This window comes from Antedon mediterranea, chromosome 10 (assembly GCF_964355755.1).
Source record: "Antedon mediterranea chromosome 10, ecAntMedi1.1, whole genome shotgun sequence".
NCBI classification, from domain to species: domain Eukaryota; kingdom Metazoa; phylum Echinodermata; class Crinoidea; order Comatulida; family Antedonidae; genus Antedon; species Antedon mediterranea.
Genome location: NC_092679.1, coordinates 214282 through 240606, shown reverse-complemented (window position 1 = coordinate 240606; position 26325 = coordinate 214282). Strand labels below are relative to the sequence as shown.

The window sequence follows — 26325 nt, the reverse complement described above, 5'->3', positions numbered from 1 at the left end:
AATGAAATGTACAGGAATGATTTTGCAATCAAATTGACTATGTGACGTATATTTCGTTTGTAATGAAACATATTGATAGTATAATAAGAAAATTAGACAAGAATAAAACTATGAAAATGAAATTAGTAGAGAAAACATTAATATAAGAAGTCTCCTTATAATTCTTACTACAAGTAATCAAAATATGACTTGATGTGAACATCAGGTCAGATATCTTTGCTAATTAGTTTCTGTGAAAATAAAAATTAAATTTTACACCTCCGAAATAATTACATTCGAATTCCTAAAATGTATGTAAGCTGCTCCTTTTCTGTTTTAAATTGAAAAAAAACCCCCAATATTATAGGTCTAGTAGGCTCAACACATTATAGAAATAATTAAAAAACACTATTGTTTGTGTAATCTTAAAGAGTAGTCCGGTAGAGATCTTTCTATCTCTACGATCAAGTATGCACAAGCTTACTCAATTGTAAAAGGAACGAGTCGGAGAGAACATAATCTTTCTTCAAAAGGAATGACTACGGTACCGTATGACTAACTGTATAGCCCACCCATCAGTTGTTGTACCACCCTATTTCTGAATTATTGGTTATCCGCAACGAAGTTGCAGGATAACCTCTTGTGATTGTACGAAATCATCAACATCTTTTTTAGTTATCCGCATTGAGCGGATAACTCCTTGTAACTGTCCTGTTTCATCATCTTTTTTTTTTTTCTGTATTCTTCTTTCTTTCTGTCATTTTTGTGCAGAGCATATCTCAAAAACGTGTACAGTTAACATTTCATAACTTTGTCAACATATGGGCATTCACGTGAAGTTGTGCTTTTTTATTTTTGAATGACGTCAGAATTGCGCAACATGACTTACGCGCGTTTTAAGGAATTTAGCGTATTTAACATTAATCAAAAACCATATAACAATTTAAATTGAAACTTAGCAAAAGTTAAATTTATATTCTGCGCTAACCGACTGTGAAAAAAAAATGGCATGTTTCACACGAAGTTACGCGCGCACGCGCGTTTAAAAATTAAAAATGCAAAAAATCAATTTCTAATCAACTTTCTACGCGTTTCATGTCATTTTGAGCATGTAAAAAATTCCCACGCGCGCGAATATTTTTACGCGCGTGGTGCGCACGTAGCGTTGAAAACAATTTTTTTCGCGTGATTTAGGTTTTTCCAGCCTTTTCTAGTAATTTTACCAACTTTTAAACGATTTCGACTTAAAATCACGTCATACGAGCCCGTAGAATTGGATAATTTATGTGCGTTTTTTTATGAAAAAGTTCAAAAATTCATCAAAATTTTTCAAAATTATACCTTTTTTTAAACAGTTGTAGTTTCTAAACTAAACGGTAAAAGTTGTTTTTATTACGTTTTCTGGAAGATGATGAGTTGTAGATATCGTATCATGCATCAATATGGCTAACCGGACATTTAGACGTCATCGTATGGCCACTCGAATATAAAATATAGGGATTTTTTCTCTTTTGTCATAGCGCATCACATTGAATAGAGCGCATCTCCACTTATCCGTTTTCCATTTTCACGCCGATTTTAATATTGTCTAGGTCAATCAACTATCCTTTGCATGAGTTAAAAATATTTTAATTTTTATGACGTCATCATGCCTAAAAATTTAAATTACGTGTGCCTTTAATTTCATCTTTACAGTAAATTTTAATCTGTTATAGCTCGTACGAATAAAATGTGATAATCACGATTAAAACGTTTTCTGGAAGCTATTGGATTGTAGATACAAAATCATCTAAAAATGTTGCCATTCGGATGTTGTGACGTCATCATATGGCCAGTTAAATAAGAAAAGTCGTATTTTCATCTTTTGCGTCATAATTCATTACATTTAAAAGAGCGTGCATCAATATTTCACGTATTCAAATTTTTTCTGCACTTTAATATGTTGTTACTGAAATAATTTCCTTCCCAAATTGCTGTCTTAGTTTTTCATTTTGATACCGTCGCCATGTTAAAAATAGGAATAAACGGGGGGTCCCGTAATTTCATCTATTCTACACTGTATGTAATATGTATACAGATTATATTGTATATACTATAAGACACAAAATAACAGAATTCAGCAATAACAACATAATCATATTCTTCAGTTCTTGTCATAATGCCATAATCTTTTTCTGTGTGCAATATTCCAACGTATGACGTGCTCGTGGCATTTGTCGTGCGGATAACTAACTCGTCAAAGTGACGAGTTTCATGTCTAGTTAGTTATCCGCACTCAGCGGATAACTCCTTGTAACTGTCCTGTTTCATCATCTTTTTTTTTTTTCTGTATTATTCTTTCTTTCTGTCATTTTTGTGCAGAGCATATCTCAAAAACGTGTAAAATTAACATTTCATAACTTTGTCAACATATGGGTATTCACCTGAAGTTGTGCTTTTCTATTTCTGAATGACGTCAGAATTGCACAACATGACTTACGCGCGTTTTAACGAATTTCGCGTATTTAACATACATCGAAAACCATATAACAATTTAAATTGAAACTTAACAAAAGTTTTAGTTATATCTTGCGCTAACTGACTTTGTAAAAAAAATGGCATGTTTTACACGAAGTTACGCGCGCACGCGCGTTTAAAATTTCAAAACGCGAAAAATCAATTTCTAATCCACTTTCTACGCGTTTCATGTCATTTTGAGCAGGTAAAAAATTCCCACGCGTGCGCATTTTTTTACGCGCGCCGTGCGCACGTAGCGTTGAAAACAATTTTTTTCACGTGATTTATATTTTTCCAGCCTTTTTTAGTAATTTTACCAACTTTTAAACGATTTAGACTTAAAATTACGTCATACGGGCACGTCGAATTGGATAATTTACGTGGGTTTTTGATGAAAAAGGTAAAAAATTCGTTAAAATTTGTCAAAATTATGCCTTTTTTTAAACAGTCGTAATTTCTAAACTGGACGGTCAACTTTTTGTGGATGACATATTCTTGAAGTTGATGAGGTGTAGATATCGGATCATGTAATAATATGGCTAACCGGACATTGTGACGTCATCGTATGGCCACGCGAATATAAAATATAGGATTTTTGTATCTTTCATCATAGCGCATGACATTTAATAGAGCGCATCTCCAATTATCTGTTTTCCATTTTTACCCCGATTTTTATATTATCTAGGTCAATCAACTATCTTTCGTATGAGTTAAAAATATTTTAATTTTTATGACGTCATCATGTCTAAAAATGTAAATAACGTGGGTCACTTATTTTCGTCTTTACAGTAAATTTCAATCTGTTATAGCTCGTCAGAATAAAACGTGATAATCATGATTAAAACGTTTTCTGGAAGCTATTGGATTGTAGATACGAATTTATGTAAACATTTTGCCAATCGGATGTTGTGACGTCATCATATGACCAGTTAAATAAAAAAAGTCGTATTTTCATCTTTTGCGTCATAATTCATCACATTTAAAAGAGCGCGCATCAATATTTTACGTATTTAAATTTCTTCTACACATTAATATGTTGTTGCCGAGATAATTTCCTTCCGAAATTGCTATCTTAGTATTTCATTTTGATACCGTCGCTATGTTAAAAATTGGAATAAATGGCGGGTCCAGTCATTTCACCTATTCTACACAGTATGTAATATGTATACAGATTATATTGTATATATAATATGACACAAAATAACAGAATTCAGCAATAACAACATATCATATTCTTCAGTTCAGGTCATATTGCCACAATCTTTTTCTGTGTGCAATATTCTAACGTATGACGTCTACGTGGCCTTTGTCGTGCGGATAACTAACTCGTCAAAGTGACGAGTTACATGTCTAGTTAGTTATCCGCACTCAGCGGATAACTCCTTGTAACTGTCCTGTTTCATCATCTTTTTTTTTTTTCTGTATTATTCTTTCTTTCTGTCATTTTTGTGCAGAGCATATCTCAAAAACGTGTAAAATTAACATTTCATAACTTTGTCAACATATGGGTATTCACCTGAAGTTGTGCTTTTCTATTTCTGAATGACGTCAGAATTGCACAACATGACTTACGCGCGTTTTAACGAATTTCGCGTATTTAACATACATCGAAAACCATATAACAATTTAAATTGAAACTTAACAAAAGTTTTAGTTATATCTTGCGCTAACTGACTTTGTAAAAAAAATGGCATGTTTTACACGAAGTTACGCGCGCACGCGCGTTTAAAATTTCAAAACGCGAAAAATCAATTTCTAATCCACTTTCTACGCGTTTCATGTCATTTTGAGCAGGTAAAAAATTCCCACGCGTGCGCATTTTTTTACGCGCGCCGTGCGCACGTAGCGTTGAAAACAATTTTTTTCACGTGATTTATATTTTTCCAGCCTTTTTTAGTAATTTTACCAACTTTTAAACGATTTAGACTTAAAATTACGTCATACGGGCACGTCGAATTGGATAATTTACGTGGGTTTTTGATGAAAAAGGTAAAAAATTCGTTAAAATTTGTCAAAATTATGCCTTTTTTTAAACAGTCGTAATTTCTAAACTGGACGGTCAACTTTTTGTGGATGACATATTCTTGAAGTTGATGAGGTGTAGATATCGGATCATGTAATAATATGGCTAACCGGACATTGTGACGTCATCGTATGGCCACGCGAATATAAAATATAGGATTTTTGTATCTTTCATCATAGCGCATGACATTTAATAGAGCGCATCTCCAATTATCTGTTTTCCATTTTTACCCCGATTTTTATATTATCTAGGTCAATCAACTATCTTTCGTATGAGTTAAAAATATTTTAATTTTTATGACGTCATCATGTCTAAAAATGTAAATAACGTGGGTCACTTATTTTCGTCTTTACAGTAAATTTCAATCTGTTATAGCTCGTCAGAATAAAACGTGATAATCATGATTAAAACGTTTTCTGGAAGCTATTGGATTGTAGATACGAATTTATGTAAACATTTTGCCAATCGGATGTTGTGACGTCATCATATGACCAGTTAAATAAAAAAAGTCGTATTTTCATCTTTTGCGTCATAATTCATCACATTTAAAAGAGCGCGCATCAATATTTTACGTATTTAAATTTCTTCTACACATTAATATGTTGTTGCCGAGATAATTTCCTTCCGAAATTGCTATCTTAGTATTTCATTTTGATACCGTCGCTATGTTAAAAATTGGAATAAATGGCGGGTCCAGTCATTTCACCTATTCTACACAGTATGTAATATGTATACAGATTATATTGTATATATAATATGACACAAAATAACAGAATTCAGCAATAACAACATATCATATTCTTCAGTTCAGGTCATATTGCCACAATCTTTTTCTGTGTGCAATATTCTAACGTATGACGTCTACGTGGCCTTTGTCGTGCGGATAACTAACTCGTCAAAGTGACGAGTTACATGTCTAGTATTTCTCTTCTTTCTTTCTGTATGATTTTTGTGGAACGCTTTTCTCGAAAACTTGCAAACATAACATTTTGTAACTTTCTCAACATATCGTCGTGCACATGAAGATGTGCAGCGAAGCTTTTCATGATGTTTACAATTGCGCAACGTGACTTACGCGCGATTTAACGATTTTGTCGTATTTAACATAGCTCGACAACCAAATAACATTTCAACTTGAAACTTTGCAAAAGTTTAATTTATATCATGCGCTAACTTTCTGTTGAAAAAAAATTGCGTATTTTACACAAAGTTACGCGCGCACACGCATATAAAATTTCAAAATGCGCAAAATTAATTTTTAATCAACTTTCTACGCGTTTCATGTCGTTTTAAGCATGTCAACAATTCCCACGCGTGCGCACATTTTTACGTGTGCGGTGCGCACGTAGCATCGAAAACGTATTTTTTTTGCGTAATTTATGTTTTTCCAGCCTTTTCTAGTAATTTTACCAAATTTTAAACAATTTCGACTTAAAGATACGTCATACGAGCACGTCGAATTGGACAATTTGCGCGCGTTTTTTATGAAAAGGTTAAAAAATTCGTTTAAAATATGCCTTTTTTTAAACAGTCGTAATTTCTAACCTAAACGGTCAAATTTTTGTGGATGACATATTCTAGAAGTAGATGAGTTATAGATATCGGATCAGGTATTAATATGGCTAACCGGACCTAGTGACGTCATCGTATGGCCACGCGAATATAAAATTTAGGATTTTTGTATCATTCGTCATAGCTCATCACATTGAATAGAGCGCATCTCCACTTATCCGATTTCCATTTTCACCCCGATTTTGATATTGTCTAGGTCAATCAACTATCTTTCGCATGAGTTAAAAATATTTTAATTTTTTTGACGTCATCATGCCTAAAAATTTAAATCACGTGTGGCATCAATTTCATCTTTACAGTAAATTTTAATCTGTTATAGCTCGAAAGAATAAAATGTGATAATCACGATTAAAACTTTTTCTGGAAGCTATTGGATTGTAGATACGAAATTATGTAAAAATGTTGCCAATCGGATGTTGTGACGTCATTATATGGCCAGTTAAATAAAAAAGGTCGTATTTTCATCTTTTGCGTCATAATTCATTACATTTAAAAGAGCGCGCATCAATATTTCACGTATTCAAATTTCTTCTACACGCTAATACGTTGTTGCTGAGATAATTTCCTTTCGGAATTGCTATCTTCGCGTTTCATTTTAAAACCGTCAACATGTTAAAAATTGCAATAAATAGCGGGTCCCGTAATTTCACCTATTCTACACTGTATGTGATATGGATACAGATTATACTGTGTATACTATATATGAATTTAAATAATAAAATTCAGCAATAACAAACATATCATATTCTTCAGTTCAGGTCATAATGCCAACGTGAACACTTCCTTTTGTCCTCAACCTATCCCCTTAATGTTAATGTTGCACCACTTGTGCGGCGGATAACCAAACTCGTCAAAGTGACGAGTTACATGTCTAGTTAGTTATCCGCACTCAGCGGATAACTCCTTGTAACTGTCCTGTTTCATCATCTTTTTTTTTTTTCTGTATTATTCTTTCTTTCTGTCATTTTTGTGCAGAGCATATCTCAAAAACGTGTAAAATTAACATTTCATAACTTTGTCAACATATGGGTATTCACCTGAAGTTGTGCTTTTCTATTTCTGAATGACGTCAGAATTGCACAACATGACTTACGCGCGTTTTAACGAATTTCGCGTATTTAACATACATCGAAAACCATATAACAATTTAAATTGAAACTTAACAAAAGTTTTAGTTATATCTTGCGCTAACTGACTTTGTAAAAAAAATGGCATGTTTTACACGAAGTTACGCGCGCACGCGCGTTTAAAATTTCAAAACGCGAAAAATCAATTTCTAATCCACTTTCTACGCGTTTCATGTCATTTTGAGCAGGTAAAAAATTCCCACGCGTGCGCATTTTTTTACGCGCGCCGTGCGCACGTAGCGTTGAAAACAATTTTTTTCACGTGATTTATGTTTTTCCAGCCTTTTTTAGTAATTTTACCAACTTTTAAACGATTTAGACTTAAAATTACGTCATACGGGCACGTCGAATTGGATAATTTACGTGGGTTTTTGATGAAAAAGGTAAAAAATTCGTTAAAATTTGTCAAAATTATGCCTTTTTTTAAACAGTCGTAATTTCTAAACTGGACGGTCAACTTTTTGTGGATGACATATTCTTGAAGTTGATGAGGTGTAGATATCGGATCATGTAATAATATGGCTAACCGGACATTGTGACGTCATCGTATGGCCACGCGAATATAAAATATAGGATTTTTGTATCTTTCATCATAGCGCATGACATTTAATAGAGCGCATCTCCAATTATCTGTTTTCCATTTTTACCCCGATTTTTATATTATCTAGGTCAATCAACTATCTTTCGTATGAGTTAAAAATATTTTAATTTTTATGACGTCATCATGTCTAAAAATGTAAATAACGTGGGTCACTTATTTTCGTCTTTACAGTAAATTTCAATCTGTTATAGCTCGTCAGAATAAAACGTGATAATCATGATTAAAACGTTTTCTGGAAGCTATTGGATTGTAGATACGAATTTATGTAAACATTTTGCCAATCGGATGTTGTGACGTCATCATATGACCAGTTAAATAAAAAAAGTCGTATTTTCATCTTTTGCGTCATAATTCATCACATTTAAAAGAGCGCGCATCAATATTTTACGTATTTAAATTTCTTCTACACATTAATATGTTGTTGCCGAGATAATTTCCTTCCGAAATTGCTATCTTAGTATTTCATTTTGATACCGTCGCTATGTTAAAAATTGGAATAAATGGCGGGTCCAGTCATTTCACCTATTCTACACAGTATGTAATATGTATACAGATTATATTGTATATATAATATGACACAAAATAACAGAATTCAGCAATAACAACATATCATATTCTTCAGTTCAGGTCATATTGCCACAATCTTTTTCTGTGTGCAATATTCTAACGTATGACGTCTACGTGGCCTTTGTCGTGCGGATAACTAACTCGTCAAAGTGACGAGTTACATGTCTAGTCTTAATCTTCTTTCTTTCTGTATGATTTTTGTGTAACGCTTTTCTCTAAAACTTGCAAACATAACATTTTGTTAACTATGTTAACATTTTGACATTTATGTAACGTCGTCAAGCGAAGCTTTTCATGATGTTTACAATTGCGCAACGTGACGTACGCGCGATTTAACGATTTTCTCGTATTTAACATATGTCGAAAACCAAATAACATTTTAAAGTGAAACTTTGCAAAAGTTTAATTTATATCATGCGCTAACTTTCTGTTGAAAAAAAATTGCGTGTTTTACACAAAGTTACGCGCGCACGCGCATTTAAAATTTCAAAATGCGCAAAATTAATTTATAATCAACTTTCTACGCGTTTCATGTCGTTTTAAGCATGTCAAAAATTCCCACGTGTGCGCACATTTTTACGTGTGCGGTGCGCACGTAGCATTGAAAACGTATTTTTTTCGCGTGATTTATGTTTTTCCAGCCTTTTCTAGTAATTTTACCAAATTTTAAACAATTTCGACTTAAAGATACGTCATACGAGCACGTCGAATTGGACAATTTGCGCGCGTTTTTTATGAAAAGGTTAAAAAATTCGTTTAAAATATGCCTTTTTTTAAACAGTTGTAATTTCTAAACTAGACGGTCAACTTTTTGTGGATGACATATTCTGGAAGTAGATGAGTTGTAGGTATCGGATCAGGTATTAATATGGCTAACCGGACATTGTGACGTCATCGTATGGCCACGCGAATATAAAATTTAGGATTTTTGTATCTTTCGTCATAGCTCATCACATTGAATAGAGCGCATCTCCACTTATTCGTTTTCCATTTTCACCCCGATTTTGATATTGTCTAGGTCAATCAACTATCTTTCGCATGAGTTAAAAATATTTTAATTTTTTTGACGTCATCATGCCTAAATATTTAAATCACGTGTGGCATCAATTTCATCTTTACAGTAAATTTTAATCTGTTATAGCTCGTAAGAATAAAATGTGATAATCACGATTAAAACTTTTTCTGGAAGCTTTTGGATTGTAGATACGAAATTATGTAAAAATGTTGCCCATCGGATGTTGTGACGTCATCATATGGCCAGTTAAATAAAAAAGGTCGTATTTTCATCTTTTGCGTCATAATTCATTACATTTAAAAAAGCGCGCATCAATATTTCACGTATTCAAATTTCTTCTACACGCTAATACGTTGTTGCTGAGATAATTTCCTTTCGGAATTGCTACCTTCGCGTTTCATTTTAAAACCGTCAACATGTTAAAAATTGCAATAAAAAGCGGGTCCCGTAATTTCACCTATTCTACACTGTATGTCACTGAGCTGTATGTGATATGGATACAGATTATACTGTGTATACTATATATGAATTTAAATAATAAAATTCAGCAATAACAACATATCATATTCTTCAGTTCAGGTCATAATGCCAACGTGAACACTTCCTTTTGTCCTCAACCTATCTCCTTAATGTTAATGTTGCACCACTTGCGCGGCGGATAACCAAACTCGTCAAAGTGACGAGTTACATGTCTAGTATTATCCTGTATAAATATGATGTATAAACATTTTTTTTAATGGAAAAGTTATCTCACTCGTTAAGATTTTGTATAGAGGTACACTTGCCTTTTGGAGAATGAGGAGAAGTGACAGTAGAGCTTGCGTCTTCATTTGATGATGAATTGCCTGAGAGTGAACTTATTGTTGTTGATGTTGGTGTTGATGAACCGAGGGGAATTTTCATTCCTAATTTTTCAGCCATTTCAGAATGATCTCCCGGATGAACATATTCAAACATGCTGCTACCAGTTAGTTCAACCTGATATTAATGATATAATAAATGTTTAATTTAGTTAATTGCACATTTATTAAGCTCATTGACTTAAACATTTGTTTGTCTGTGCATTTCTAAGTGTTGCTAACATTAGATGGACAATCCAGATTTAGCCGTAAAGTGACTGTTGCCAATGACAGTCTATGAATAGACTGGCACTTGCTTTTTTTCTCTAATTTATCACTGGTAGGTCTTAAATACATAATATTGCTCAGCCTGACCCAGAATTCATCAAAGTTCAATGGAAATAAATATAAACCGATGTCCACCTTCCACATTACAAAGCAATTATTATGCAAATTAGATACATTTAGCATCGAATTTTTTCATTTAAATCAATCCCTTGATAACAAAAAGTAATAGGCCTATGAATTAAAAATATTCATCTTATAAAAAATCTTTTTAGTAATTTAGTGACGTAGATGGACCAACTGTGATAAGAACAAGCGACACGAGTTGATTTAGTCGCGTGTATCGCGTCCATGTATCACGTGCGTGTATCGCGTGTTATAACAAAATTGCTTTTTTACGCCGCCAGAAGGAGGGAAATCATAGGGGGCTTCCAAGTGCCAATGCATATAATAATTATTAGTAATGTTGACTACAACGATTATTTTAACTCGATTAACGGGATACATTCTGTTCGAACGTAACGTAACGTAACGTAACGTAACGGGCCATTAATCAAAGGTTACACCTACATAATAATTTTAACAGCACCTCGGTTTGAAAGGAATGAAATAAAAATTACAGTAAACTCATTAATACCTAAGTATTAACAGATCATAAACTAGGCCTACTTTATTCTGACTAAAGCGATGTGTGGTGGTGGGTAAAAGCTTATCCTCAGCATCAATATCAATTAACATCAGATCAATTAAATGTCAATCAAAGTACACCACCCAACGAATGATAATCAAGTGACAATAAGTATCAATTATTATTAGATAAATACGAGTAGACCAATCAATAATCAATAAATCAATTACAAGCTTGACATCAATTAACATTCAATTCAAAGACAATAAAAAAAAAACCAATAAAATACAGTAACAATGGATTTCAGAATCATACAACATTAATCATTAACATCATTAATGTTATTTTACTGTTGACACACGAATGGAAATCAATCAAGTGAGTATCATGATATTTTAATTTAATTTAACTAATGTGTTTAAAATTAGTATCCCCCTTGAATGTCCTACGTAGCCTACCTGGGATAGTCCAAGATAAATTGAGACGGTCTCTGATATGTACAGGAACCTTCCATCATTTGAGAGAACAAACAAAAAGCCATCTAACGACTAAAAAGACATGTGAAACAATAGTTGTTAATAGCATTTATTTTTCATTAAACATATGAAAATATATAACATTTGCAAAGGTTCAAAGAGTGTATTAAATATCATCGTACTATAAATACAATTAAAACAGACAAAAACATTAGTTAAAGTGTCAAGAATAGAACTACAAGACAGAATAAAATGCAATGCTTGGGTTGAATAGAATCAGTTTGACAAGGGATTTGAATAAATGAAGTTATAATACATTCTAGTGTTTCTGCTGGGCGCATCTATAATGAAACATTAGTTTACAGGTTTTAGGATATCGCTCGCTCACCATATCTGCGAATTACATATCAATTTCACATGATCTAGGCCTATTGGTAATATTGTAATTGGTTGGTTATGTAAAATGTATCTAGTTTTAAAGGGATTCGAAACCACTATCATTTACCATAATGTTCAGTAAAGCTCTGTCTCACTATCAAACAAAAATATCATATTTGATCATATCACTACCATATTTGGGCACATCACACCTTTTTATCAAACTAGTTTGATAGTGTAGGTCTAAATTCTTCTAATTGCTGTAACTTCCATAAACATTATATGAAAAGTATAAATACCTGAAGAAGATGGCTACCAAGGTGATGTTCATATACTTCTCTTGCTATAGCTGTTGCACTTGGACTATGTTGATTGTAGTGACCTCAAAATAAGAAAGATAACAATTGTATGTTAAACAAGCAAACACCAAACAACGTATATTAATTAAATGTAATTCTATTAATGTTAATGAATGCTTTGTATTTATTTATTTATTTATGTTTTTGTTAATTGACTACGGACTTGTGACGTCACTGATTGTTAATTTGTATTTTTTTTGTAATTGATTATTATAAAATTGTTTTTATGTTTACATACGTTATGTTATGATGTGTTATGATGTGTCATGAGGAGGGGCAACAGTGACGGACTTACTTGAGTCGACCAAATGATCTGTAAACATATATGTTGATTTTGGTCGAAATAAATGTTGAATTGAATTGGAATTTAATTGAAATTGAAAGTCTGATGATCTTTAGATTGTATTACAGTTTTCACGCTGCTGCTCTAGCCCGCTACGTCCCATTAGGACTACTCAATCAGAAGCTAAAGCAAGCAGCAATTATAGTTCTAAGGACGACAGTTTTGCTAAAATGGAAACTCCACTATAATTTATTGATTCCAGCTGCTACAGTAGACCCAAAAAACGTCTGGGAAAAGAGTCTATTAAGACATGTCATGCTAAAATTACAAATCCCAAAGCATTTCTGGTATATTCACTGTCAGATATTCATTGAATTATTATCGAAACAGTTCATTAAAGTTTGTGTTTGTAATAGGATACTTCACACTTGAAATATCTAGGGTGATGAAGTGACCCCCAGACTTGACCTTAGCAATAAAATTGACAGAAATTGAGTATTCACTTCTGTAACAAAAAAATAATATTTATTCACATATAAAAAGAGAAAAGAAACCAAAAAACCATTGTCTGACAGACAATTTATAAGTATTTGTTGCTTTAAATTACATTTTTTTCAGGTAAAACTATTATGTGACAATAAAATGACACATTCAAAAACATTTGAAATAAAAAATATTTTTCAATAAGCGAGCAGCGTTTTTTGTAAGAAATATTTATTGTTATATATTAAAGTCTGAATTGAATTAACTGTATAGGTTACATACCTTGTAATATAGATAACCTGTTATGAACCATACCCTCCATAAAACTGTTCCATGGAGGGTCACCTTGCTGGCAAAGTTCTCGCATTCTCAGGTAACTAATTGTTAAACGTATAATTGAAGCTTTATCAAGTTGGCTTGTAATTGCAGCTGGGAGTGGTAAAAGTTTTGCAAGTTCATAAAATTCATAATTCTCTTTCCCTCGTCTGGTTCTGGCAGCATCTCTTGACTTCTCTTTTCTTTGTGCAACAACTCTAAAAAAATATGTCTCTTTTTATTTACAATTCTTTATCATTTATTTATCAATTTTTAAAAGTTACCAGGAATATCTTTATCAGTAATTAACTTTTGTTGCAATAGTCCACACCTATTTTTTAATTTTATATGATGAGTTTACTGTTTTCCACAAAGAACTAAATAATGTTGTATGTAAGCTAAAAAAAGTATATAATTTGTTTATTGTGTTAATGTTGCTTGCAGTCAAAGGCAGTTACAAGAATACCTGACCTTAAATGACATTAATGTCTATAAAAACGGGGTCAATTATTGACCTGGCTAGTTGCTAAGCAGCTAGAATATTGGACTGAAACATTGCAATATAATGATGCCATATTCATAGTTTAGTGTTTACACACCATCATGACATTCCCCATCCACTTAAGTTGTGGTACTTTTTACGTTCAATCTGTTTAATAACCAGTGAGGTCTCATTAGGAAATATAGTTGAATAAGATAGTCAGTTGGATAGAATATTTCGAACTTTATTGTTCATAGACAAATAAATACAAAAAACATCTCCTAAATTACGAAATAATCAATCACGACAAATCATTATCATCACAACTAAATAATGTAGTAGGCCCATCACCTCAATTAGGTCATCACAACTGATTAATGTAGTAGGCCCACCACCTCAATTAGGTCTTCACAACTAAATAATGTAGTAGGCCCACCACCTCAATTAGGTCTTTAATTACTATAGATATAATACTTTTAAAAGAACTTTTATTTTAGAAAATATATATTTTTTAAAATTTCATAATAACTCTACAGATTCACTAAAATAACGAACATTCTAAAATACAGATTGCGGAATGACATTGTAGAATAGAATGTATATTCGTAATAATATTGCACTTGACGTGACATCAATCAACCGCAAGCGAAAAATAGCTCCATTTCCATAGTCATGCGTTTTTCTGCTATTCAAAAATCATAAGATACATTCTGTAAAAAATATTGTTCATCTTTAGCAGTGTGAAGTTTGTTCATACTCGCTAGTTTTGCGTTGCATTTACACCTAGGCCCGTTCCACCTTGATGAGTATATTGATAGGAATTGGAACAGTCTACGATGTTTTGAACTATTTTACCTCTACTTTACCTCTTTATATAACTTAAAGAGTTTGATATAAATATCCAGAATTAGAAGCAATTTTGTATCAATATGTCCCATTATAATGTGTGTGAAACCTAAAGCTATAGGCCTACCAATTTTATACTATAGGCCTACTGAGTGAATACTTTCATGATGCTTATTTGTAAGCACATACCTCAACATTATTTATTTACAGAGAGATTTTTAGAAATGTATACGAAAACAAAGCACTTCTAATATTCACAGTTATTCTCATGATATTAGTCATACCGTTAGTTTGTTAGGATACCGTACCTACTACTCGTGGTGCATCACAGTTATTCTCATGATATTAGTCATACCGTTAGTTTGTTAGGATACCGTACCTACTACTCGTGGTGCATCACAGTTATTCTCATGATATTAGTCATACCGTTAGTTTGTTAGGATACCGTACCTACTACTCGTGGTGCATCACAGTTATTCTCATGATATTAGTCATACCGTTAGTTTGTTAGGATACCGTACCTACTACTCGTGGTGCATCACAGTTATTCTCATGATATTAGTCATACCGTTTGTTTGTTAGGATACCGTACCTACTACTCGTGGTGCATCACAGTTATTCTCATGATATTAGTCATACCGTTAGTTTGTTAGGATACCGTACCTACTACTCGTGGTGCATCACAGTTATTCTCATGATATTAGTCATACCGTTAGTTTGTTAGGATACCGTACCTACTACTCGTGGTGCATCACAGTTATTCTCATGATATTAGTCATACCGTTAGTTTGTTAGGATACCGTACCTACTACTCGTGGTGCATCACAGTTATTCTCATGATATTAGTCATACCGTTTGTTTGTTAGGATACCGTACCTACTACTCGTGGTGCATCACAGTTATTCTCATGATATTAGTCATACCGTTAGTTTGTTAGGATACCGTACCTACTACTCGTGGTGCATCACAGTTATTCTCATGATATTAGTCATACCGTTAGTTTGTTAGGATACCGTACCTACTACTCGTGGTGCATCACAGTTATTCTCATGATATTAGTCATACCGTTAGTTTGTTAGGATACCGTACCTACTACTCGTGGTGCATCACAGTTATTCTCATGATATTAGTCATACCGTTAGTTTGTTAGGATACCGTACCTACTACTCGTGGTGCATCACAGTTATTCTCATGATATTAGTCATACCGTTTGTTTGTTAGGATACCGTACCTACTACTCGTGGTGCATCACAGTTATTCTCATGATATTAGTCATACCGTTAGTTTGTTAGGATACCGTACCTACTTGTGGTGCATCACTCACATTAAAAGTAATCGTATAGTCAAAAACAACATATTAATGGTCAGTTTGCTTAATATAGGCTATCGATATAATTGAAATGAGGCGGTGCATCTATTAGCATGTGCTAAGACATTAAAGTCCCCCAATTTATCTCAATGGGCCTATACTCTACGAGAATACATCACGTTGTACGTTAACAATTTTTAATTGCTGTCTTCTGTTCTATTTCATGTTATTGTTTTGGCAAATTGTATTTTTGTGAGGGTCCCTAATGCTCAGCTTCGAATGGATGGACCACTCTGGTTAAATACTGCTACTAGACTTGGGTACCGTAACAGGAGGCCTACGCAATCAAGAAAGAGACGCGGCGGTTCACTCTAAAAGTTTTTTAATGACACATTTTAACCTTTTTGATAGAAGTTTGATATCCATAATATATAATACATTCCTTTTAAGTCGTTATCAGTTATTTTATGTTTTCAATAGGCCTGCTACGTATTAAATCTTATTGTCATGGAGCCTACCCAACGAGACATATCACACTAAAAACAATGTGATTATTGTGTAGTGACGGTAGCCGTGTCGACCAACACGTTAAAAATACGAAAAACAAATATTTCCGGGTTTCTGGTCGGAATCATGTACGTCGACGCCACAAGAGTGCTTTAATCATTTGAACTTGAACCACGTCCGACATTTCAGGTATCGTTGTGCCTTTTGAATATCAATTGCGTTGACTGCATTTAATATCATTACGATGTAAGCTTTGTTTCCACTTGGACAAAACGCACTGGTGTACGCGCAACAGAGGTTGACCAACCACAAGCGACAGTTTGGATGATCCATCGCGTCATGCGTACGCGCAACGGAGGTTCACCAATCACAAGCGACAGTACGGATGATCCATCGCGTCGTCGATTAAATTATACCTACTTGCGTTTCGCTTACGTCCTAATGTGAACCAAGCTTTAGGAGTCTTGAGTCAACTTTTATTTTAAAAGAATATGACAGACAAATTGGGACTAAACATTCGGTATTTCGTTTTTGTTGAGTCCGGTTTTCGTGAGAACGGACTGTATTCTTGCAATCCGTTGGATCCTGCATCGTTTGAGTGTCGAATATAGTTTTTGTTTCAATTTTGTGAATATTCTTCATGAATATAATATAATATGTGACCGCTAGGTTAAAAGGGGGAACCTGACCTTGAACCGAAAAATAGAGTGAATAGTGTGTATATTAAAACAACCTATTGGAAAGTTTGAACAGCAAGCGCCTCTACAGCGTCAGAAGAACATGGTATGACATAATAATAAGCTTTAAAATCTGTGTAACAACACGGTCAAAGACTTATCGAGAGATGATATTGTGTACAAATACTCAAATGAATAAATAAAAGAATCAACAACTTGAATACAAAGATAGGTATATAACTCAGTACAAATTTTGCAAAATAGCAATTTAAACAGGAATAAAATTTCCATATAGCACTTTGAATTGCCAGGGGTTACCCTTTCAGTTCACATAAATAGAGTACTTACATTTTAAAAGCTAACTTTTATCATCAAACAGTTTAAGAAAATTATCCTTTAACGTTCAGCCTTTTTATAAGCAATCTAGCATGACAGTTATGCTAGCAGCAAATCTTCCAATGCTAGAAACGTTTTTAATGACATGGAAATTAGTTTGAGAACACTAAAAAGCATTCTATAACTACACTAAATAACATCGAGAATATATACATAAATAGTGTTGGTTATACCACCTTAGCACTCTGTCTTCTGCATTTAAAATCAAATTGTTTAGAAGCTTTGCCTGACAAACACAATGTCAACATTGATTAAGTTCATCATTTGTCACAACACAAACTAAACTAGGCAAATCTAATCGAAGGTTACATATTGTTAGCCAATACTGCATTAAACATGTAAGCTATTTGTGAATTTTTGCACGTTTATAACGATAGAGAATAATTAGCAGTTATCATAATATTTACTAGTTGGTGATATCCATTTTGACCTACTACTTCGTCCTAAAATGAACAATAATATTAGTATTTAATGTCGATAGATTGTATTTAAAACATGGACAGAATATAATTGTCTAATAGTAAACAGTTTAGAAGAAGATGCTATTATTCAACTCAACTTCGTCTGTATAAAGCAGCTTCACACAACATTCAATTCAGTTTTTGAGGTAATTGTATTATTTTAGGATTGACTAATTTGCTTGACTAATTATGAAGGAAAGTTAATGTCAGTCATTTTGTTAGAAAGTAATGGTTAACTAATTTGTGGGTCATAGTAATCTTGATAGTATAATCATAATTCTGGTTATATACTGCATTTATGAAGGTGGCCTACTAATGACTACTAATTACTCTATGTAGTTAATATGCGAAGATCGAACTAAAGTTGTAGTGACCTGTTTCTTCACTATAGATATCATTCAGCTTTGGTATAATATTTGACCCGAGGAAAGAGCGGATTTGATGTTCAATCTTCCCATATATGTCCTACGATTACAATGACCTTTAGGGCTTAAATATATTATGGATTACTTGTTCCAAACTAAAGTAATTCAAACTATAATCAGATCTTCTTATTGATCTTCTTCAAAATGAATAGATTTCTGTCTGTCATAAGTAGGCTATAAACCAAGGAAATTGTGCTATTTGATACAAGATAAATCCGCCTACGTTTTTATATTTATAAAAAGTGAAAATTTGTCATTAAACAAAAATTATCTTCATCCAGATAATACCAGCATACCTATGATTATCAATATGTATTTATTTCTAATATTTAAACAGAGAAACTCTACCGATATCAGAACACCCTACCGGTATATGACAATCGGTTTCTGCATATTATAGATCTATAAATTTATGTACAGTATTTTTTTTTTATGGTAAATGTTTTTTAGCGAAACACCAAATTCTACCCAATAGCAGGGTCATAATAAATGTAATGTGAAACGTGTTGAAGAAATAACCACTTACCGGGCATTTTTAAAAAAATCCGAAGCATCATTCTGATTTTCGACAGGAAAAACTGAGCGTGGATCCAGTTTATGAGAGCTGGGAATAAATTACAAATAATTATAAAAAACTGAGCGTGGATCCAGTTTATGAGAGCTGGGAATAAATTACAAATAATTATCAAACTATCACACATTATAAATCTATAGTTTTAATCTATATTATGAAATGTATTCGGTAATCTAACCAGCAATTTAAGCAATACACCACAACAACGATATTCTGTCCACTGACATAAATTGAATTTAACTCTCGGATCCCCTCCAGAAGATCATCACTTTGTCTGCGTAATGTGCAAGACCATTTCACCAACCACATTAGTTAAATAACGAAATTATATGCTGTGCATATCAATAAAGACAACTTTCGCGTTAAAATTACTACAGAACATTTATTTAAAAAAAAAAAAGTTGTTTCTAAAGCTGTTGATCACTGCCATCTTTTCCAAATAATCAGCTACACAAACCGTATTTATCTTCCAATACATGTTCTCCCACAATTAAAATGATAATTTATTTGTAATTTCAATTTATAATGCAGCTGTACTAATAATAAATACTGAAAATAACAGTCAAACAAGTATGCTCATGAAAATAAACTTTGACATCATAACTTTTATATCTAAAAAGGCTAAAACTATATAAACACTTGCAGGCATGAGTCATGTTCGGCATAGGCCTACTAACATGTTATCTATTTCCATTTATGTTGGGTAAGGGTACTTCTCGAAAAACATTAAGAAAGTATTTCGCCCGGGTTTGAATGGTGTCATAAACACACTATAATTCGCGACTGAAGTACATTTTGGACACTCCGCTCCGTTCTCTCCAATTATGGCTTCAGTTCACAGATCATGACCCGGTACCTTGGTTACCATTAAACTACGATATGTAACGGTATTACAGATTTTTACTGAAACTTTGTAGACGAAACCACTCAAACACATCTCAAACAATTTATTAAAAAAGAACCATACAATGCAATTAAGAAGTTCACTAAACATCAACAAAAAGTTGAATGTGAATATTATTGTAATCATGTTATTTCTGTATCTTATGCAACAAATAATAAATATTTCGTTGACAATGCGATGATTAATTGTATACAGGTAAACTGAAATGATATGATTTAGTGGAAGTATAGGTGATGAATTGATAATTATTTCAAAATAAATGACTGGGTAATTGTCAACTAGATAATGAAACGAACAAATTAATTGATGAATACACTTACGGTGATAATTTAGAAATGATAAATTATGTAATAATTGAATATGAATTAAATAGTTCTAACAATCATCTCGACAAGCAGGAAATTAGTAAGTTTAAATTGCACAATGGGTGCGAATTCTTGCGGTAACATTAGGTTGGATAACACTCACGCAGGCACCTGTTCATTTACCAAGACCCATCGAGGATTATGATAGCCAGATATTAAACAGTTAAAATTATATTGTGTAACCTTTTAAGCAAAAAGGTGACCTCTTGTCTTCGATGATTCGGGTGCCCTGATCCCATTAATGTACAAAATGTTTTGAGATTGCCTCGCTATGCCATTGTAAAGAGAATTACTCAGACCCCACTTCCCATGTATGGGTAAATTTGGGTGGGACTCCATTTCCAATCTCAAAGACAAATATAAATGACGAAAAGGTTATTAACTATACAACTTTAGAATTGGTTCTCTCTCAGCAACAACGAGGGACGTTTACTGCCCATCACGCCACTTATAGAGAAACCTATTTTTGGGCCTATACGAGCAAAAAAAAAAATTTTGTTTACTACTGTAAATTCAAATTAAATCATTTCTCCAAACTCCTTGTCAATCATGGGACAAGTTGTAAACAATAACATTTACATTATGGAAGCTAATTTTGTTTACTACTATGAAAACATCATTTTATGTTACAGTATTTGAGTATTTTCCCGAAATTTCAGATGTGAAAGGTAATGCGCATAAGTTATTTTGAGTTGGTAGACAGAACTTATTAAGATTCTTTTAATTATTTTAAACTTAGACATTTGAAATGTGCAGATTGCATTTTCCTTTTTATCAAAACTAGAATTTTAAACACCAAATCATAAATACATGGTTTACTGCAGTTTCTTATGAGATTCATGTTGAAGTTTATTGAAATTGTATCTTTACTTAACCAATCAATATTCATTACTATTGGACATCCAAGTCCACTCCAAAATTAATTACACAAAATTACGTGTGAAGATATATTCATTGAATTTCGCATCGAAGAGATTTTTATGTAGATTTAATTTTGTCTCCAATCAATTGGCTTATTTATATGCTATTATATTTTGTGTTGAATTAATGATTAAAAGCAAAATTAAAGGTTTCTGCTAAGTGTTAATAAGCATATCAATTAATTAAGGTTTTACAATTATTTAAATCTGTTGTCGATGCATTACCATTTGAATAGAGTACGATAATACTGTAGAAGATGCATCATATGAGATTAATGGTTAAGTTTGGTCTAAATCAATATTAATACTAACTTAGAGAACATTTATATATCATAAGTTAAATTGATTAAATATGTAGGCCTAATTTGATTAACAAGTCATTCGACATTAGCTTCTCTTCAGAAAGTCAACTCCTAAAAACTATGATATAAAAAAGCACCACAATTTAAACTGTAGGCCTAATGCATTTATGGAAAACACAGAAGAATACATTTTCTTTAAAGGGAGAAATGTCTTCAAGTAACTATAAAAGTAGTTTGATTAAATATTGTAACAACATATTTCGTGAAAAAAGTATTTTCAAGGCGGAACCGAGAAACTATTCTACAAAAGAATTGGAATTATTAAAAACGATTAGAAATGCTCAATAAACTAGGTCGAATAAAGAGTTTTTCTGATTTTACTTTACTTTTAGGCCCCAGTTTCTACAGAATATAGAACGATTGGATCTGGATGAGTTAAAAGGACACAATATTTTGTATATTTCTCTGATTGTGTCTAATTCGGTGTACTGTAAATATTAATACATTCCTTAAATTGTTTTTATCACGAAATTACTTCTTCAATTGGTATTGATGTTTCTGTCATTTTTTAAAAACTCTCACCTTTCCACAATCGTTAGAAATTGGAAATTATCGATATCGAACCAAGTTTTTAGGAGAAACGTAAAATCGACACTGTTGTTGAACCATTACATTTCTCTTATAAAATCATCTGAATAATACGTGGGTGCCATTTAATGAAGTTTACTTTAAAAATCATTTTTTTTTTATTTTTCTTTTGATGGATTTGTTTTTACAGTCCCTAATTGTTAGGGATATTATATTTTTTCAGGACAAAAAAGTGTAGATGTTGTTGGTTTCCTCGAGATACAGTTACTATGTATAAATATTAGTACTATCCGTAACTTGATTTACTTCGTCCTTGCTAACTTTATTTGTTCATACTTTTCTGTTCTTCTTTTTTCTTACTTAGATAGTGAACATAGTTGATTTAACTATTGCCAGTTCAAGAACTGCAGGACGGGGCGTCATATTTGATGGACTTTTCTTGAACCCAAAATAACACACCAAGCACATTTTATTTAAAAAACACTCAGAAGTCCTTGTGTTTTAATAATATGATTTTCCAGAACAATTGCAAAATATTTTTTTATTTATTACAAACATTTTTTTTAAAACCATACTTTTAAAATCGATGTCTATCAAATTCTAATTTTATTGCTATTGTCTGTCGTTTTAACATAATTTTACCACATGCTTTCTGAACGTTTTTAACCAAAACACTCATTATTTTTTATTACAATACACCATGTGTCAACAACATTTTTTTTGTAAAACGTATTTGTAATATTACAAGGTGTGGTATGAACATTGGTAAATGGACTCAACGTATTTGTAATATTACAAGGTTCGGTATGAACATTGGTAAATGGACTCAACCTATTTGTAATATTACAAGGTTTGGTATGAATATTGGTAAATGGACTCAACGTATTTGTAATATTACAAGGTTTGGTATGAACATTGGTAAATGGACTCAACGTATTTGTAATATTACAAGGTTTGGTATGAACATTGGTAAATGGACTCATATACTATAACGTATTTGTAATATTACAAGGTTTGGTATAAACATTGGTAAATGGACTCAACCTATACTATAACAGTTACACCAAGATTCTGAACAAACATTTCGGTAAACAATATTTATCTATTATTTTATATACTCTAACTAATGATTATAGTGATGTATGGGATTGTCACACACAAAGGTAAAATTGTCACTGAACATAATCACTTTCCTATAGGTTTGGACCCCACTTATGACGCAACACTAATGCGTACGCGCACGCAAGTATTTTGACCAATCAAAGTAACAGTTTGGATACATGTGACCATTACTTTCCAATCGAATTGAAAATACAAATACAACATATTTTTATTTTGAACAAGCATATTGTAAAACAATGTATTGCTTTGCGTAATACAGAATCCAGCTCCAGCCATTGTCTTAAGTAAGCCTAAACTCACTGTGATATTGCATAAACATCTTTATGAATAATATGGATTGTTAAGACCAGCCAGTAGACATAAAATAACACTAGATTGCATTCTACGTCTAGACTATTCCTGTAACCTTCTAACCTAGGATCAACAAATGAACCCCCTGACACACTTTCCGTTTAGGAGTCGTGCAGTTCCGGATGTAAACGGCCTCACCGTGGTCAAGTGGCAAGCAAAACGTTGTTTTTGTGAACGGTCCTGACTTTCAACAATGTCATCTTATACGTTTTAACATTAAATCATGTAATATATAAATGTAATGCATATTGTGTTCAACCTTTTTTTAATATCATTTTGGCTACCATGGTAACAAAACAAATAGATAAGACGAAAATACCAAATGATGAACCACTGTGGTACAGCAGTTAATAGGAGTGGTTTGTTAGGATTTGAACCATGACCTGGTATGTCATTTTGTCTATACATACATTAAAATATACATGTGCCTCTGTGTGCTAAGACAAACATAGAGTACTAACTTGACCTTAAGCCCAGACTAAGTGTACATAAACTGATAAATGTTATCAACGTTCTACTAACGAAGCATTACCCAGACAGTCATGATGAATGTTGTTATCGCTGTTAACATTAATGTTCACTCTACCTTTGTTAAGGTCTATAAAAAAAGAAACAGCAAACACGATTTAATTTGACCATTGTAAAATGTAAAATAAACCTGCAGCATTGTACTTCTATCTTTATTTATATACAGAGGCCTACATTCATAAAAAATGAATTAATATAAAGAAACTTACGTTATGCTTCGAACATAAAAATATCCACAATACAAAATATCAACGATGGTTTGAAAACTCCATATACAAACATAATGATATATCACAGAGTAATACGATTAAAAGACGAACATGAATTGTGAGAGAGACAAGTTACATGTTGCCTGTGTGAGAACCGAATGCAAAATCTTTGTAGTATTAGCTAAAATACTGCAGCAGCCGAAAGCCAACAACCACCGCCTATTTGATATTCACATGTGGTAGGCTGATATACTACGTGCTGTCATGTTTAGCCTTCCATTTATGACCTACTTTCTATCACAATTACATAGCTATTTCACTCTATTATATACAAAATGTCATTATATATATTGATCTTAATAATGTAGGCCTACTTTATTCACTTTGTAACTACAGTATACAAATTAGTACCTAACCATATGTAAGTGTTTAATAGCGTATTATTGTATAGTAAGTCGAGACGAGTGATTGGAAGAACGTTATGTGCTAACGTAATAGGTTACCTTCTTTAGTTTAGAAAGCCATGTTTGTCAAGTAATGTTAATTTATATTTTATTAAGTTTATTTAATCGTATACAGGTGTCCATCATTCGTAATTGTGTCCTGATATGCAATACCATTGAGCCTGTGTTTGTAGGATGAGTTTAACTTTATACACATTCAGTGCTTTTTTGCTTGAATATTTTGGAATGTAAATACTTTTGGCATATTCGAAAATTAAAGACAATAGGTAAACAATTTATATATACTGTACATATATATAAATATATATATATATTTCAATAGAACCAGATTAATTTCTTTTAATTGCTATATGCATTTTATAATTTTACTCTTCCCTCGTAAAACGTCAGTGCGTATAGTGTATAACAAATGTAAAAGTTCAGATTGGAAATTGAAAGAAATGTATTAATCCGAAAGAGAAAGATGGTTATATTATTCATATAATACAATTTAAAGAAAAAGTACGGTAATTAATGTTTAAATGCCACTGTCAACTTTGCTTACGTATTATGTTACAAATTAAATGAACAAAAATATAAACCTAAATGCGTATCATAATAATAGTTTGCTAAATTTGTATTCACTTATGTTTTTGTGTTTTTATCAAAAAGAATGTTGGGAACGAGTATTTTAGGATGGAAATCAGACATGTACAAAATATGATTAAAAACAAATTAACTTAGCATTACTATTTAGTTTAATTTTAAATTGTCACAAATACACAATAACATTTATTTTGATCCTAAATTCGATTAAAAAACCCACTAATTCAATGCAGTATGTGTAAATCTTTTAAGTAAATGCTTTTAAGAATGTCTCTGCACAATAGTTTTCAATAGTTTCACCAGGGTATCAACGGTTGTCAATGCAGGTTGTGTCCACCAAACGGTCTTTAAAGGTGTTATTAATTAAAAAATCATAATTACCTGTACATTTTGAGTATAGATGGAGGAGGCAGTGTGATAAAGTCGGATAGCATGTAGTTACAAGCCTGTATCATCTAATCAGCTTAATCTTGATACTTTTAAAAGTTTGTGACATTATACTAATTGTAAGTGCCACACCAGTATGGTATTTACATAACACAGTGTCCAATTCTACATTTTAATTTATTTCAAAAGTACAACAGATGCAATAATAAAATATTCAGATTTCTGTAGCTCCTAGTGTAAAGCAGATAACATCAACACAAGTGTTGATTATTTTCCCGCCAAAATGCGCTCATTTAAAACAACGAGAACCAAATACATAACACGCGTAACACGTTATCCAATAAGCTTTTGTGGAGAAAACAATAGAGAAGACAGTTGCACGTCGTCGATGTTGTGGGCAGCAGCGTTTCCGACAACCGAGCCAAGTTCACACACTCACGATTCGAGTCCAAATAATTGTCATACTCTTACGACACATACAACAGGCTTTAAGATTCA

The 26325-nt window shown here is 32.5% G+C and overlaps 1 protein-coding gene across 1 annotated transcript in view; it reads right to left on the bottom strand.

Annotated features, from left to right (window-relative positions):
• The window catches only part of LOC140060869 (neuronal PAS domain-containing protein 3-like), a 34331-nt gene extending 8502 nt beyond the window's left edge, over positions 1-25829 (bottom strand). Inside the window, 7 exon segments of the mRNA XM_072107228.1 lie at positions 10160-10358; positions 11591-11680; positions 12286-12368; positions 13394-13644; positions 19055-19132; positions 24392-24448; positions 25822-25829. Of these exon segments, the coding sequence (XP_071963329.1) occupies positions 10160-10358; positions 11591-11680; positions 12286-12368; positions 13394-13644; positions 19055-19132; positions 24392-24448; positions 25822-25829 (766 nt within the window).
• Positions 25830-26325: the final 496 nt, after the last annotated feature.